Here is a 17,687-nt window from a genome sequence, read left to right as displayed (position 1 = left end):
AAAAAAATCATTTTATTCTGTTGGAAAGGTAAAAGGAATTATTTTTCATAATTAGCCTGGGTAATAATTTATAAAATGTAAATGTTCTTGTATTTAATTTCAGATAATGCCAGGACACAAAACAGAATACTTCAACTGTGTATTGTGCTCTAAAAGAACAAAACCCAATGAAAGGAGGCATCTTGACAAAGGCATAAGAAAATATTTAAGAAAAAGGTTTATGGTGGAAGGAAGGGAAAATTCTGTCATCTGCAGCAAATGTAGAAGCAATTATTACAGAGATGTTTCATGCCGTAAATCATCTGCAACACCCTGCTCTACCACAATTCACAGGGAATTTCCAGTGTCCGAAACAAATGACAACAGAAAACATCTCTCCAGTCCACCATCTGTATCCTTGCACCTAAAATCCACTGCAAAGACTCATGCCTATTGTATCGTTTGTAAGAAACCAGGGCCCAAATTGATAGTAGTGTCACCAGAATGCCGCACATCTGTTTTTATTGAACACAATGTATTAATTCCATCCGGAAATAGATGTTGTCCTGGTCATGTGGAAAATGAACGCTTCACAACTGATGCAATTAAGCAATTACCAACGACAGACAATGCATTTGTTAACAGAACTACCATCCTAAGTTTACTTCAAGAGATGCGTGTTTTATGTCATAAACATGACAAGTCTTATTTGGACTTTGATGACACCACGACTCTGACCGATACAGACTATTTGTCTTTGCTGGGACTCAACAAGGAAGATTTCCATACAATATGTGACGCTGTGAAAGATGAAGTGAAACCAACACCGTCTAGGAGTCTAAGAAAATCTGTTGCCATATTCCTGTGCAAATTAAAGACTGGCTTGTCAAATCAAATACTGTCAACACTTTTCCAAACTTCCAAATCCAGTTTAAGAAGGGCTATTAGAGCTGTAAGAGCAGCATTGATGATCAGCTTTGTGCCTCACCATCTTGGGTTTGAACACATAAGAAGAGAGGAAGTCATCAAAGACCATACACGACAGCTAGCACAGACACTGTTTGGTAACATCGAGAAGAAACAGGCCATATTGGTACTGGATGGCACTTACATATACACAGCTAAGAGCAATAATTTCCACTACCAAAGACGTTCTTACAGCATCCACAAGGGGAGACCACTAATCAAGCCTATGGTTATCGTGACTACTACTGGTTACTTTGTCTCAATCTTAGGACCATACCTTGCTGATAATAAAAACAATGATGCATCAATTCTCCAACACATCATCAAAACAAATGCTGAAGATATTCGGAGCTGGCTAAGTGAAGACGACATCTTTATTGTTGATCGCGGGTTCAGAGATGCTTTGCCTCTGCTTGAAGATCTTGGAATCCAGGCAGAAATGCCCCGATTTCTGCTCAAGGGACAAAACCAAATGACTACTGATGATGCAAATATGAGCAGACTCGTGACAAAGGTAAATAACATGTAATTTCTCACAATAAAGTTATTTACAATTTCTTGTGAAAATATATTACTATGAATAAGTTTTGTAAAAATATATTTTTTAGGTCAGATGGGTAGTGGAATCTTCAAACGCACGTATCAAGAGGTGGCGATATTTGGACAAGACACTACCCACTAATCAAATTCCCTTCATCGGTGACTATGTCAGGATAGTTTGCGCACTCTCAAACAGATTCTCTCCACCCCTGAGTAAAAGTAACAGCACTGAGGCTGATGATGCAGAGGCAGCAAAAATGCTCTATCTGTCCAAACAGGTATTTAAGTTGCACAATTGATTTATTGTATAATACCTTAATGTACTAGTAATTGAGCAGCTGCAAAAATCTGCATTTAAGAATACATTTAACTTTTTTAAATTTCATCTTGCTCATCGCCCTTGAATACATCAGTATATATTAAGTTATAATTACATGCGTATGGCTTTCTTAATAGGTGAATAATCTCAAACGAATGGTTCAAGAGAATGGACTTAACAGAAGATCTACTCAGTGGCAAACAGTTCTTGAATGTGAAATTCAGAATTTCCCCATGTTGGATGAGGATCAGTTGCGGAATTTGACTTGTGGCACCTATCAATTGAAGCTCTCTCGTAGCTACATTCAAGAACACATTGAGGGAGGATGTGATATTTTCTTCCATAAAGAAAATGATAGGCTCCTAAAGGTGAAAATTCAGAGTCGGCACACATCATCAAAGCAGTATTTAGTTTGGATTGAGTATTCTGATTACTCTGTAGAGGCGTGGTATTGTACCTGCAGAGCGGGTGCCAGAGTTGTAGGCATGTGCTCTCACATAGCAGCCATCATTTGGTACCTGGCAAAAGGAAGACATGAACAAAGGACATATGGTGTGCGTGACTGGAGTGAGCATGTCCTTGATGCAGCTGACATCCCACCTGCTTTGGACGAGTCTGACAGTGATGACAGTAGCTGTGAAAGTGTTCCCGAGGAGTGAACAGTTAGTTAATGTTCATTGTATTTTATTCATTGTTATTTTATATACATTGTATCTGTTGTATATATGTTTTTAAAAAACATGTTATTTTATCAATTTACTTGTTTAATCTGCTGTGTGAGTTTTAAATCGGATGCGGAAATTGGGCCGCTCCGCATGTAGAGTGTTATTTTTCAGTTTACCTGTTTATAATCTCATGTGTGAGTTTTAAGTCGGATGCGGAAATTGGGCCATTCCGCATGTAAAGTGTTATTTTTCAATATACCTGTTTATAATCTCATGTGTGAGTTTTAAGTCGGATGTGGAAATTGGGCCACTCAACATGTAGAGTGTCATTTTTCAATATACCTGTTTATAATCTCATGTGTGAGTTTTAAGTCAGATTTGGAAATTGGGCCGCTCCGCATGTAGTGTTATTTTTTCAATATATCTGTTTATAATCTCATGTAAAGTGTTATTTTTCAATATACCTGTTTATAATCTCATGTGTGAGTTTTAAGTCGGATGCGGAAATTGGGCCGCTCCGCATGTAGTGTTATTTTTTCAATATACCTGTTTATAATCTCATGTAAAGTGTTATTTTTCAATATACCTGTTTATAATCTCATGTGTGAGTTTAAAGTCGGATGCGGAAATTGGGCCGCTCCGCATGTAGAGTGTTATTTTTCAATTTACCTGTTTACAATCTCATGTGTGAGTTTTAAGTCAGATGCGGAAATTGGGCCGCTCCGCATGTAGTGTTATTTTTTCAATATACCTGTTTATAATCTCATGTAAAGTGTTATTTTTCAATATACCTGTTTATAATCTCATGTGTGAGTTTAAAGTCGGATGCGGAAATTGGGCCGCTCCGCATGTAGAGTGTTATTTTTCAATTTACCTGTTTATAATCTCATGTGTGAGTTTTAAGTCGGATGCGGAAATTGGGCCGCTCCGCATGTAGAATGTTATTTTTCAATTTACCTGTTTATAATTTCATGTGTGAGATTTATGTCGGGTGTGATACTGTAGCAATAATCAGTAAAAAGGCATAGCTTGACTTTGCATATACACATTTTCTGATTTATTTATTTTCATGATTTACCTTAAAAATATGTTAAAGTGAAGTTTACTTCAATATTTTATGTATTGTTATGAATACTATTGGAGCAAGAAATACAAATCTTTACAAAACTGATAATTTTGTTGTTATTATTATTTTAAACTGACACTGTTACATTTGTAAAATGGTAAACAGCGTTACTGCTTATGAAGTATATTTATTTTCTTTAGAGAAGTACAGACTATAAGAAAAGCAAACACTAAAACTCTTTTCCATGCCTCAGAATTTCTTTGAAAAAACCATGATAAATTGAGATTAATATAAAAATAATTGAATTTTCTCCTCTTTAGAATATATATGATATGTTTATTACTAATTAAGTTCACATCATGACGTTAAAGTATATATGATTGACGTCATGACTTTAAAGTAAGTAACGGCAACGTCATGACATTGTAGAATTAACATTCAGAGCAATACCAAATTCAAACAGCTGTAAAAATAAAACTAGAAGAGATATTGTTAAAAAATAAAATGTTATGTAATATACTAATCTATGAGCATTGTTTGAAAAAGTTTCATCTGTTTCGATGACAGGGCGGATTTTTGTACATTCTGGCTTAAGTCCTTTGCGACGTAATAGTTATCTCCCGTGGCATCGGTAAATCTGCTAAACACCTTACTATCGGAATCCTACTGAAGTATTTAGATTATATACACAAAAGAAAATTATTCAACAAAAAATTACTACTTTATTTTCAAAATAGAATTCATTTTCGACTCCAAACGTAATATTTAGGTTAAATTGGCAGTATTATTCAGGCTGAATCCACGTTTCCATTGATGTATCAGTGACGTCATACACCTGACTAATATTGCGTCACAATTAAATAGTTACAAGGTTTCCACATTAAAAGATTAAAAATAAATAATTTCTCTTTTTCTGTTCAATTACTTTTCAGAGTGCATTATCCTAGATGTTAAATAATCATATATTTTTATATAAAATGTATTTTATTCACGGGTGGTGTCTCAGCTAAAAGTCCGTTTTGATGAGTAATTTTATACATGTCTGAGAACTAATTTTTAAAACTGATTCACTACGCTATGCGTAAAAATAATCAATTGTTTGTATTGAACATTTCTTATAAAATAGGGTTGTGAAGAGATTATATTTTCTTCAGATTATCAAGGAAAGATTAAATTCAACGGAGTTGAGATGTTTTATTCATTTATTTCATATCTTTATTTATTTATTTCATGATATTTGCCAACAAAAAAAAACAAACAAACAAAAAAAAAAAAAAAAACAAACAAACAAACAAAACAAAACAAAACAAAAAAATAAAAAAATAAAAAAAAAAAACTTGATTATATTAATCTATGCAGTCAAACCAAAATAATGAAAAACTAGTGCTAATTGTAACGGGAACCGTTACAGATGTTCCCCAAACGCTCCCCAACTCCCTTTTGGTGCCATATTCCCTGTTAGCTTCATTAAATAAGACAAACTCTGTACATTTTTGACTCAACGTTTTCCCAGAAGGATACCAATTATATTCTAATTTTAGCATTGCACCCAAGGGCATGTGAATGCATGTGCGTTATGACCATATCATCTTGTCTACACTATCTATATATTTTAATATACTATATATTACAATATTCAGTCCAAAAGTAATAAAAATCACTCATTCAAGTGTATTTTTAATTATACTCATTTCAAATGCACGCACGTGCGTGCACGTGCATGATGACCATACCTTCTTGTAGGAGTCCCTTACATCTATCTATGTTCTAAATCCCATCATGTTTGGTTGAAAAACAAAGGAGTTATAGCCATTTCAAGTTTCAGACAATCAGATTGCAGCACACGTGCATGCGCGTGATTTCATGTATTTTTACTATATCATATTGTAGTATATCCTAATGCATGACTATATTTCAAATTTCAAAGAATTTCGTCAAAAAATAAAGGAGATATAGCAATTTAAAGTTTCAGCCAATCAGATTGCAGCACACGTGCATGCGTGTGATTTCATGTATTTTTACTATATCATATTGTTGGATATCCTAATGCATGACTATATTTTAAATTTCAAAGAATTTCGTCAAAAAACAAAGGAGATATAGCCATTTAAAGTTTCAGCCAATCAGATTGCAGCACGCGCAAATGCGCATGCTTTCATGAAAATTCTTATATATCATGCTGTAGATCTTCATAATGTGGGACTATGTTCAAAATTGCAAAGGATTATGACAAGAAACAAGAAAGATATTGAGACTTTAGTTTCAGCCAATCAGAGCGAAGTGCACGTGCATGCGCGTGAGATCTTGCTATTTTGACCATGCTATCTTGTCTATACTACTAATGTATCCTTACATTATGAGTTTCAAAAAATTTCATCAAAAAATAGAAAAGTTAAGGCAATATTCATTATATTGGTCATTTCACGTGTTGCACGTGCGTGCTCTTGCAAGCACGTGCGCGCAAAATGACCTTCGTTCGGCAACTCTGCATAACATGCCTACTGACCCTAAAAAGGTTTCACCTAAGTCGGATGTGTAGTTTACAAGATCACTCGTGGACAAAATTTTCCCAGGAAGAAGAAAAATAATAATAATAAGAAACAGAGTAAAAACAATATGTTCCCCAACTTCGTTTGGGGAACATAATAAGATTAAAAATATTTATTGAGGAAAATTACTGTTAAACTCCCCTCTTCAATTTAACACTAAAACGGAAGATTTCGGGGTGGGGGGGGGGGGGTATTTTTTGTTTTGTATTGGGTTTTTTTTTTTTTTTTTTATTTTTTTGTTTAATTTGGTGATTGAAACAATCACATACTCACATTCAATATGGAGTTCAAACTTGTGACTATGTTGGCCAATTCTAATATGTTTTCACATTAATGAAACCAGTTTTTTTTTTTAAAGATGCCACCTTGCCACCTATAAGACATGTAAAAAAATAAATCAAGTAATTTTTTGCCCATATTACAACAAAAGAGCTAAATTTAACATTACAATTATAGTATTTCCTTCTTTATATAATTCCGTTGTAGCATAATATTTTGATACCACGATATATTGAACCCAGGTTTGAAATTCGCATAATATTTTGAACCCAGGTTCACTTTTTCGCTGCGATATATATTGAACCCCCTAATAAAATATTGAACCCCTACCTTTTTCATTTAAGAGGTAGGGGGTTCAAAATATTATGGCCATAATATACTGAGTCAACCTGCCATTTAATTTTACAGGGAGGGGGGTTCAAAATATTATGGCCATAACATATTGAGTCCCCCTGTCCTTTTCATTTAAGAGGTAGGGGGTTCAAAATATTATGGCCATAAAATATCGAGTCCCCCTGCCCATTTAATTTTACAGGGAGGGGGGTTCAAAATATTATGGTCATAAAATATCAAGTCCCCCTGCCCTTTAAATTTAAGAGGGAGGGGGTTCAAAATATCATGGCCATAAAATATCAAGTCCCCCTGCCCTTTAAATTTAAGAGGGAGGGGTATTATGGCCATAAAATATCGAGTCCCCCTGCCCATTTAATTTTACAGGGAGGGGGGTTCAAAATATTATGGCCATAAAATACTGAGTCCCCCTGCCCTTATAATTCAAGAGGAAGAGGGGTTCAAAATATTATGGCCATAAATTATTGAGTCCCCTACCAATTTAAATTTACAAGGAGGGGGGTTCAAAATATTATGGTCATAAAATATCGAGTCCCCCTGTCCGTTTTAATTTTACAGGGAGGGGGGGTTAAAAATATTATGGCCATAAAATATTGAACCCCCCCTGCCCTTTTGATTTAAGAGGGAGGGGGGTTCAAAATATTATGGCCATAAAATATTGAGTCCCCCTGCTTATTTAATTTTACAGGGAGGGGGGTTCAAAATATTATGGCCATAAAATATTGAGTCCCCTGCTTATTTAGTTTTACAGGGAGGGGGGTTCAAAATATTATGGCCATAAAATATCGAGTCCCCTGTCAATTAATATTTACAAGGAGGGGGGTTCAAAATATTATGGCCATAAAATATTGAGTCCCCCTGTCTGTATTACCGTATATACTCGCCTATAAGTCGGTCCGCCTATAAGCCGGTTGTATTTTTGACGTTATTTTGGTGGGATTTGCTATTGACCCTCTTATAAGTCGGTACAACTTTTTTGCCAAAATCTGTTGACAATTTCAAGTAAATCCATTAACATTTTAACCTGGTTTCAATTAATATTTTTCGAAATGACACTGATACTTAATCTTAAATTATCAAACATAAAGACAGTGTCACTTAAAATGCAAATAAAATTATTCAAATATGTATATACATGTACTTTATATATGAGCCTCGTCGGATAGAAATCGACCTTATCGTATGCAACGTCATAATGAGAAATAAACGAATAAAGTTAAGAAAGATTTCCCGGTATTTTTACTACACATGGTTTTCACGTTAAAGAATGTTTTAGACATCGTCAACTGCAGTTCTCAGATTTGTTCTTTAAAAAATCGGATCATTTTAAATTTGTACTAATAAAATAAGCAAATTTTAAATGTATTTCCCTTTGTAGAGCCTTAACCTTTTTATTGTTACCATGGATCAATGTAAACAAAGGCCAGAGGAATGCCGAGTCCGATCTACATTTATTTTTTTTCAACCAGCAGAAGACGCGAGGTTTTATCTAACACCAGATTAAGATTAAGTTGGTAGACATATAGCAAAGCAAAATTGGCATGGTGAATTACTTAGGAAGAACAGAATATATCTTTTATTGTAGTTTAGAGTATAAATTTTAGCCAAAGCCAAGGAGGCGTATCTGGCACAGAAAATCACACATGTATTAATTGATGAAGTACTAGTGTGTGAACTTCATTTACTATCATCGTGTGTATTCATTCATTCAAGATTAATATATTCACAATATTATATTAGATATACTATAATGTTTCATGTCTTCGAATGAATTTACGTGTAATAATAATGTCAAATTTATATAGGAATTAACCAACCAAAACAAAAACAACATTAGGCCATTCCCAGTACAAGATGTACAAAGGCCACGATTCATCAACTTTCAAAACGCATTTTTCTAACATTAATATTCAAAGATATCAGGAAACAAGTAATACTAGTACTGTGTAAGGCAATATCTTCATATATCAGTAAGTCTCAAACGGAAACACGTAGACTGACTTATCTTAGAAGTGTGCATTGTCTGAAGCAACTGGATTTGATAAATTGTGCAAGTTGCTTCCCTTTGACGCAAAAAGAGGCTCAACACGGGGGAATCATTTCTTTAAAAAGTTTTTTTTTGTTCTCTATCTTTTATCTTTTTTTTCATTACTTACAGTTTATCAGTTTATTTTCTTAAATACTCCACTCCTTATTTTGTAAGTTTATAGAATATACTGACGATGGATTATCTATGATTTTAAATTTCTTTAACTTGGCTAGCGAAATTGTTCAAAGAGGGGTGTTCATCTTGACCTTGTAAGGAGAGGGCTACAATAGGCTTTGCCTGCTGCCCGATCCTATTCACTTTGTGTGAATAAAATTTTGTATAAATATAAAAAAAAAAAAAGAATGGGCCCGGTTTGTGAAACATTTCCTTCTACGCCATTAATATTTAAAAGAATTGTAAATCAAAAAATTAAAGTTGCATGTTAAAAAAAACAATAGCTTTGTGAAATGTGTTCCTAAATATTCACCGTAAAGTTAAGTATTTTGAGCCCCGTTATACCAAACTTTTCTGCAAAAAACACCTTGACATGAGCAGGATTTCACACGTTCGTGATTCGTGAATAAACGAAGGAATATGGTTTCACTTTGTACAAGAACTTTCAATTATAACATCAAAAAGTTCTCTACATTTTAAAATTCTTCAATTCTCTTCTTTAAGAGAGGGGGATACCCAAAACTGATACCGTACCTTCTAAATCTCAAATATTTTTTATTTTGTTTTTTTTTTATTTAATAAAAATCAGAAAACAAATAATTATGAAATGTCTATTTTACGTATATTTTGCGGACTGAGTTAGAGACGGGATAGCAGAATGTTGTCTATGCATATGTCGCGTGCCTTCATAAATATTATTTTTTTCTCCAGAGAGGAGAATTAATATTTTTTTTCTTTTTTTTTGGGGGGGGGGGGGGCTTATAAAGTCAGCACATATATAAGGCTACCTCGCTGGCTAAATATGATATAATTTATTTAAGAATCCTACGCACCCCAGCTGAAACCGATTCTCTAATTCATGGCATTAATTATCCTATTTAACTGGTTTAACTGTATTTCCTTATAATTTAAAATAATTATTTAGAAATTCTCCATACAGTCTACGTAATCAATTCTTTTTTAAACATTCAGTTCGTTTGCAGTAATTGAATTAAAAAGGAAAGAAAATGTGCCACATGGTTTTATATCGTAATTCATCATAGCCTGTACGTGTTTTTGTTTTTCTTTCCCTCAATATATTTCTAATACTCCATTAACAAAGAAATTATAATTTTTGCTTTTCTGAAATTCATATTAATACCTTCATTTTTTTCTGTTGATCTAAGATATTTTGTAAACTTTATGTAAATTCTCTTTTTCAAATGCATTGGAATGTTGCGTCACAAATAAACTACATGTATCATCGTCTAAAACCCACGAGTGATCTCGTGTTTACTTATCACCCGGTGATGAGAAAAGATAAGATCATCCTTGTATCTGATGATGATAAACTATACGCTATAAAAAAAAAATAAAATAAAATAAAGAATCATCTGACGTCCGCCTAAAATGTCAGAATGAATTTTGTGATTATTTAAAGAATACGCACAAATCGTCCAAAAATAATGCATGCTTATTTATTGAATCGAGAATTTCAGCCAATGTGTATGCATGTTTCCCGTGACTTAGATTTTCCTACATGTAACTATAAATAATATTCTTTTAAAATTAGCTGGTTTTTTCTCATATACGAAGTAAATAATGTACGAACGATGCATAATTATTATTTTTACATATTTTGAAATTACAATCCTTCAGATGGAACGTTAAATAGTTCCCTATGTTTAGGTTTACAACTACATGTACATGTATTTTGCATGCAACAGATATAGATTACCCGCTGATAATGGCTGAAATCTTGCCGACTCGGCGTCAAATAAAAATCAATCAATCAATCAATGATCTGATTAAAATGATATTCTATTAATTTTACTTATTTATTTTTGTAGATTATGGATAATAGAATTTTGATAAAAAGACGATCGGGTTTTCATTGGGAGGAGGGGGGGGGGTTAATGTAAGGCACAATAGAATGTGGCTGCAGTAGAAACAGTATTAGGAAAAATCCTAATAGAATGAGTCAATTTTGAGACACAAGGCTAGTATCACACCATGTTTGATTTCACGTTATCACTATATACAAATTGTTCTGATTTTTTAAAATCTAACTTAAGAATAATTATCGTAGCATGATTTTAGTTGTGATTTTATTGGCTGCATGGTTCATGTATTTTCTGTAAGAAACGAGGTATTTCTGAGATCGACCCTCTGTAAATTTGGACTCGATCGCATTAATTTGGTGTCTTTTTCCTTTACATGAGGATTACGTAAAATCAAACAAATTGTGTTAACTAACTCGTATGCTTTGAGGATACATGATGAAACGTAAAATCAGCATACATGTAGATCTATATTTTTTAAATGGAAGTTCAGTTGTTCATTTGTCCGTCGGTACGAAAGGCAGAAAAGTAGATTTTTTTAGGGGGGGGGTATTCGGTTTTTAAAGGATTTATAATACAGTTAACACAATTTTGGGGATTGTAGATTATGATCAAATATTTTTGTCATTAATGAAGCATTTTATTTAACTTACACAATACACTTGGATTGCTAAGCTATAACAGGTGCCCCTACCAAACAACTGAGAATAAACCATGACGTCACAATTGAATCGTAAAGAAACTGCGATATGCTCAGAGTTAATTTTGCAAACATACCAATTTCAAAATGTAATTACTTTGTTATAAATGAAGATATTTTGATTCCGTTTTCAGTTTTTGTCGTGATTTTACATGGACCACTAAAATACACAAAAATCTCAAATTCGATAAATTTTGCCATAAGGTCGATTTCTATCCGACGAGGCTCATATATAATCTAAGAATACATAAATTATCTTATATATCTAGACAATTTCTTTGTTAATCGTCGGAAATGCAAATAAGATACTACCTTTTAGCCCTCTGAAAAATACCAATCTCTTTATGACTCGCCTATAAGTCGGACATAGATTTTTAGACCAATATTTAACTCCCAAAATACCGACTTATAGGCGAGTATATACGGTAATTTTAGACGGAGGGGGGTTCAAAATATTATGGCCATAAAATATTGAGTCCCCCTGCTTATTTAATTTTACAGGGAGGGGTGTTCAAAATATTATGGCCATAAAATATCGAGTCCCCAGTCAATTAACATTTACAAGGAGAGGGGTCCAAAATATTATGGCCATAAAATATTGAGTCCCCCTGCCCTTTTAACTCAAGAGGAAGAGGGGTTCAAAATATTATGGCCATAAAATATTGAGTCCCCTACCAATTTAAATTTACAGGGAGGGGGGTTCAAAATATTATGGCCATAAAATATCGAGTCCCCCTGTCCGTTTTAATTTTACAGGGAGGGGGGGGTTAAAAATATTATGGCCATAAAATATTGAACCCCCCCCCCCCCCTGCCCTTTTGATTTAAGAGGGAGGGGGGTTCAAAATATTATGGCCATAAAATATTGAGTCCCCCTGCTTATTTAATTTTACAGGGAGGGGGGTTCAAAATATTATGGCCATAAAATATTGAGTCCCCTGCTTATCTAATTTTACAGGGAGGGGGGTTCAAAATATTATAATATTAAACAGTGTTTAATTGTTATTAATTTATGTAACGTGCCTTCTCTTGTTATGTAACACATACTTTTCATGCCTCGTTTATCTAAGGCACTTTACCCTCATGTAACAGTCTCTTTTCGTGTTATATGTTTCTGTAGTGTTATGTCCATGACTATTATATGTATTCATAACTTCATGTGTTTGTACGTCTCTATTTGTGTTATTTTTATTGTTTATATTGACGCCATTTTGGTTTTAATTAATGGTCAATTAGTCCGGGGCTTTTAGCAATTGAGGGGTACCCCCTAGGGGGCATTCATCTACTTACGTAAATTAAAACAATAGAGGGAGACCCTCTAGGCAATATTGCCACTGGTCAAGTACCAGGCGCCCCCTGGCGACAGGGACCTTTTTAACCAATCAGAGCCCTGATTGAGTTATTTTTAAATAAAAACAAATTAATTAGCCAATCAAAAGACGTAATTTCATAATAACTATCTGCAACTTTCCAGGAAAGCGTCACTTTTCTGAGAACTGGCAAAGGGGTTTTTTTTTTTTTTGTTTTTTTTTTTTTGTTTTTTTTTTTTGTTTTGTACGAGAGTAAAGAGGGTGAGTCTGTGTAGATCTTAGTTAGAGGTTAACCATGATTTCATTCAACTGATTATTATCACTTACATGTCTAATGTATTTTATATTTCATTGCATAACAAATAAATCATGGTTATGTCTGCCCAAACTTAACATTGTGTTGTCTTACTTTATGTCATGGCTGCAGTTCCTAAGTTTAAGGTTAAGGAAATTAATATGGCCATAAAATATTGAGTCCCCTGTCAATTAATATTTACATGGAGGGGGGTTCAAAATATTATGGCCATAAAATATTGAGTCCCCCTGTCTGTATTAATTTTAGACAGAGGGGGGTTCAAAATATTATGGCCATAAAATATTGAGTCCCCCTGCTTATTTAATTTTACAGGGAGGGGTGTTCAAAATATTATGGCCATAAAATATCGAGTCCCCAGTCAATTAACATTTACAAGGAGAGGGGTCCAAAATATTATGGCCATAAAATATTGAGTCCCCTTGCCCTTTTAATTCAAGAGGAAGAGGGGTGCAAAATTTTATGGCCATAAAATATCGAGTCCCCTACCAATTTAAATTTACGGGGAGGGGGTTTCAAAATATTATGGCCATAAAATATTGAGTCCCCCTATCCGTTTTAACCCTTGTCCTGCCAAGGATTCTATAGATAACAGCATCTCTGAGTGCCGAGCTGATAAGGAGCTCCAGCCGCTGACTGTGCCAGGCTGATTTATAAATTTCTCTCAAATTGCATATGCTGTAGATTATCTTAATTATCACCATTTTATAACTGACTTTTCTGATAACAATCTACACAACTTTTTTCAGAAAAAACAAAAGAAGAAAATTGTGAAGAAATTTTTTTACTATTTCAACTCAGTAAAAAACTACAAAAGCTTTAAACTAAAATTTTACATCTAAAATATTTAAAATAAGAAATTATTGGTATTTTAATGTCATTATTTATTTCATAGTAGCTTTTTGCAACTACTATATTGTAAGAGTCCTTCATGTTACTACTGGGATATACTTTCACATTTTTAAACATAAAATTATGATTGCTACAAGTCCTTTTTTGACATCTGTTTAAGGGGATGAAGGATGTATGGTCACGTGACTCAGTTGATTTACGTCATAATCTCTGGTAAAATATGTACAAAACGAGATTGAAACCACAGTACTTGTATAATTTTTTAGACTGTTTGTTTGCGTTCACCATGTAGTATAAAAATATCTGAAAACATTCAAAATTTCTTGCAAATATTATCAAATTACGGAATAGATTAATCCACTCTGCCGTTTCCCTACTCTGCGCATCCAGTGCGTCTTTGACGTCATAGTGGATCTCTTAGTTCAGTAAGATCATACACGGTAAAAACGGGTAGTATAAAATCATAAAAACGGGCCATAATATGTACATGGTAGGGTATTTTGTAAATTTCAGAACGCAAAAAATATTTTTACATGGTTGTTGACGGAAAAGTTCTGTGGGTTTGTCTTATTTCGCTTATTTCAGGAATGTGTGACGTCATAGTTGGGTTTTCCCGTACTCGAGAAATGTAAACATGACACGTTTTTCTCATGATCATGACTCGTTTAACTTTGTCCCGTGCAATATTGAGCTCAGCTTCACCAATCGATATTTTTACAGTTAATCAATACAATGACGACCTTGAACTTCGACGTAAATTTTCAAATATTGAATGATAGGATTTTTTGCAAATTAATTTTTTGATGGTTTAAGTTGTCCTAAAAAAAGTCGTAAATTTCCGTCTCCAGATGTGGTGTTACAAAAGAATCTTGCTTTTTCGAATCTTTAACCCTATTCATACTCTAAAATATTTTAAAAGACACATTTCCGCTGGTATACTTTTTATCTATGGTGAAAATTTTCCATTATCGACCGAGTAATGGACCCAGAAACACGGAGAATAAAAACTCCGCTCAGACACTGTGGGGTATGGTATTTGTCACTCAATATCTCAGAAATAAGTCTAGAAACCTATTGATATGTCTGCTTTATAGTATGTAGGACATACTAAATAAGATATATACAAAATATGAAAAAAATTAAATGACAGGTATTTTTTCAGCTAAAGGTCCTTCATCCCCTTAATGGACATGGAAATCCGATTTTGTGGCTCCGTTTCTTCCTTGTGAAATATTGAATATATCTGCCGTAAAGTATTCTTTTAAAACCAAAATGTCTTCAAAACAGTTATTAGAAATAAAAAACTTTGATTGTCAATCAGTTTGCGATCATTTGACACAGTTGTATCGATTTTTTTCACCTTTGAAACTGGTGACGCGCATCAATGTTTTTAAATCCACGTGTCCTCTGAAAAGTTATTGTTCCCACGTAATATTCATGTCCATGGAATCAAATCATCAGAAATCTTCATCCGAAGCTTAATTTAGATATATTTTACTTAATAAAACATTTATTTTCTGCCTGCTATTACTGTAAAAGCGTATTTCCATTGAGCATCTTCTCCGCGACCTCCATCTTGTTTTCAAACTTTCCCCAAAGCACGCGATCAACAAGTTTCATTTTCTAAGAATACATACAGGAATTTCCCATCAAGAGCCAATCATATCATTAAACTACTGGAAAATCTATCTATTTTTAGTAAACAACAATGAAATGAATGGATTCCCTTTATTTCATTGGTTAAAATACGAAAGAAAACGTCATGTGTGTAAAGTCGATATACTGACGACCGGCACAGAACGGAAAACATGGCGGCTCTCACTTTATCGACGACCGGCACTGTGATGGTGTTATCTGGGTCGTCGATAAAGCGACGACCTGCAGGACTAGGGTTAATTTTACAGGGAGGGGGGTTCAAAATATTATGGCCATAAAATATTGAACCCCCTCCCTCTTAAATTTAAAGGGCAGGGGGACTCAATATTTTATGGCCATAATATTTTGAACCCCCTCACTCTTAAATTTAAAGGGTAGGGGGACTTGATATTTTATGGCCATAATATTTTGAACCCCCTCCCTCTTAAATTTAAAGGGCAGGGGGACTTGATATTTTATGGCCATAATACAGCCTACTCCGGATATATTGAAATTCATGGGACCATGCAAATTATTTCAATATATCCGTAATTCAATATAAGCGAAATCGTGAAGCCGCCATTTTTACAAGTTCAATCGCGATCTTAAATAAAGAAGAACAAACCTGAACAAATTAATTTTTCATCATTTATCTATAACAGTGAACAGATTACATAGAGTATGAGGTTTACCGGTAAATATATTTTTTTTAAATTTCTGTTTCATTGTAAAGACAATCTTCGCCCCTCATTATTTTTCCCCGATCGCATTTATTTACGTTTTGGAGAAAATTCACCGTACTTAAAAGGTTGAGTACTGCTGAACGCTGCTTGTATTTCATTGTAAGTGTACTCGAGTGAATACCTTAGTTATTTCGAATGTAGGCATATCAATACCATTAACAGTACGTGTTTAATTTCAAAATTAAAGTTTTTTCTAGATCTGTGGGGGTTACTATATTACGTTGAGCTGTTTAGTCTCGATATGTCCGTATTATAAACGAGCACGCAAAGAATTTAACAGTGAAGAAATTTTTTTTCGTAAGAGCATGCAGTTTAAAAAAACATAAGGTGAAAACTTAATTATTCACACCTTTGTATATCATCTGGTCAATCAGGCATAATTACTGTCACCAACTGTAACGACAGTCGCCAGGAAGTACTTCAATATAACCGTTATGAAAGCAAGTCATTATCACCCGTGGGACCGATCAGTGGCTTCAATATAAGCAAAATTTCAATATATCCGATTTCAATATAACCGTTATTTTAATGCAAAGAATATGAGAGGCAAAAACTGGGGATTTATTTCTATTTCAAAATAACCGGAATTTCAAAATAAGCGAGTTCAATATAAGTGGAGTAAGCTGTATTTTGAACCCCCCTCCCTGTAAAATTAAATGGGCAGGGGGACTCGATATTTTATGGCCATAATATTTTGAACCCCCTCACTCTTAAATTTAAAGGGCAGGGGGACTCGATATTTTATGGCCATAATTTGAACCCCCTCCCTCTTAAATTTAAAGGGCAGGGGGACTTGCTATTTTATGGCCATAATATTTTGAACCCCCTCCCTCTTAAATTTAAAGGGCAGGGGGACTTGATATTTTATGGCCATAATATTTTGAACCCCCCTCCCTGTAAAATTAAATGGGCAGGGGGACTCGATATTTTATGGCCATAATATTTTGAACCCCCTCACTCTTAAATTTAAAGGGCAGGGGGACTCGATATTTTATGGCCATATTTTGAACCCCCTCCCTCTTAAATTTAAAGGGCAGGGGGACTCGATATTTTATGGCCATAATATTTTGAACCCCTTCCCTCTTAAATTTAAAGGGCATGGGGACTCGATATTTTATGGCCATAATATTTTGAACCCCCCTCCCTGTAAAATGAAATGGGCAGGGGGACTCGATATTTTATGGCCATAATATTTTGTACCCCCTCCCTGTAAAATGAAATGGGCTGGGGGACTCGATATTTTATGGCCATAATATTTTGAACCCCCTCCCTGTAAAATTAAATGGGCATGGGGACTCGATATTTTATGGCCATAATATTTTGAACCCCCTATCTCTTGAATTAAAAGGACAGGGGGACTCAATATTTTATGGCCATAATATTTTGAACCCCGGGTTC

General features: G+C 34.1%; 2 protein-coding genes across 2 annotated transcripts in view; one reads left to right on the top strand and one right to left on the bottom strand.

Moving 5' to 3' along the window:
- Positions 1–17,687, bottom strand: part of LOC134283837 (ATP-dependent RNA helicase SUV3 homolog, mitochondrial-like) — a 158,796-nt gene that overhangs the window by 119,303 nt on the left and 21,806 nt on the right. The gene's annotated exons all lie outside the window — the stretch shown is intronic.
- LOC134283502 (uncharacterized) lies at positions 110–3,133 on the top strand. The gene is made up of 3 exons (XM_062765959.1): positions 110–1,459; positions 1,554–1,763; positions 1,942–3,133. The coding sequence occupies exons 1-3, from the start codon at positions 221–223 to the stop codon at positions 2,461–2,463; spliced, it is 1,971 nt and encodes a 656-aa protein (XP_062621943.1). The 5' UTR covers positions 110–220; the 3' UTR covers positions 2,464–3,133.

Source organism: Saccostrea cucullata, unplaced genomic scaffold (genome assembly GCF_032062105.1).
Source record: "Saccostrea cucullata isolate Sc308-1 unplaced genomic scaffold, CSIRO_AGI_Scuc_v1 ctg146, whole genome shotgun sequence".
In the NCBI taxonomy this organism is placed as follows: domain Eukaryota; kingdom Metazoa; phylum Mollusca; class Bivalvia; order Ostreida; family Ostreidae; genus Saccostrea; species Saccostrea cuccullata.
This window is presented reverse-complemented; position numbering and strand designations above follow the sequence as displayed.

Coding starts and splice junctions, on each gene's coding strand:
- LOC134283502 (XM_062765959.1), top strand. CDS start 221: ATGGTGGAAGGAAGGGAAAATTCTGTCATCTGCAGCAAATGTAGAAGC. Junction 1,460..1,553: donor TGAGCAGACTCGTGACAAAG/GTAAATAACATG, acceptor TATATTTTTTAG/GTCAGATGGGTAGTGGAATC. Junction 1,764..1,941: donor TGCTCTATCTGTCCAAACAG/GTATTTAAGTTG, acceptor CTTTCTTAATAG/GTGAATAATCTCAAACGAAT.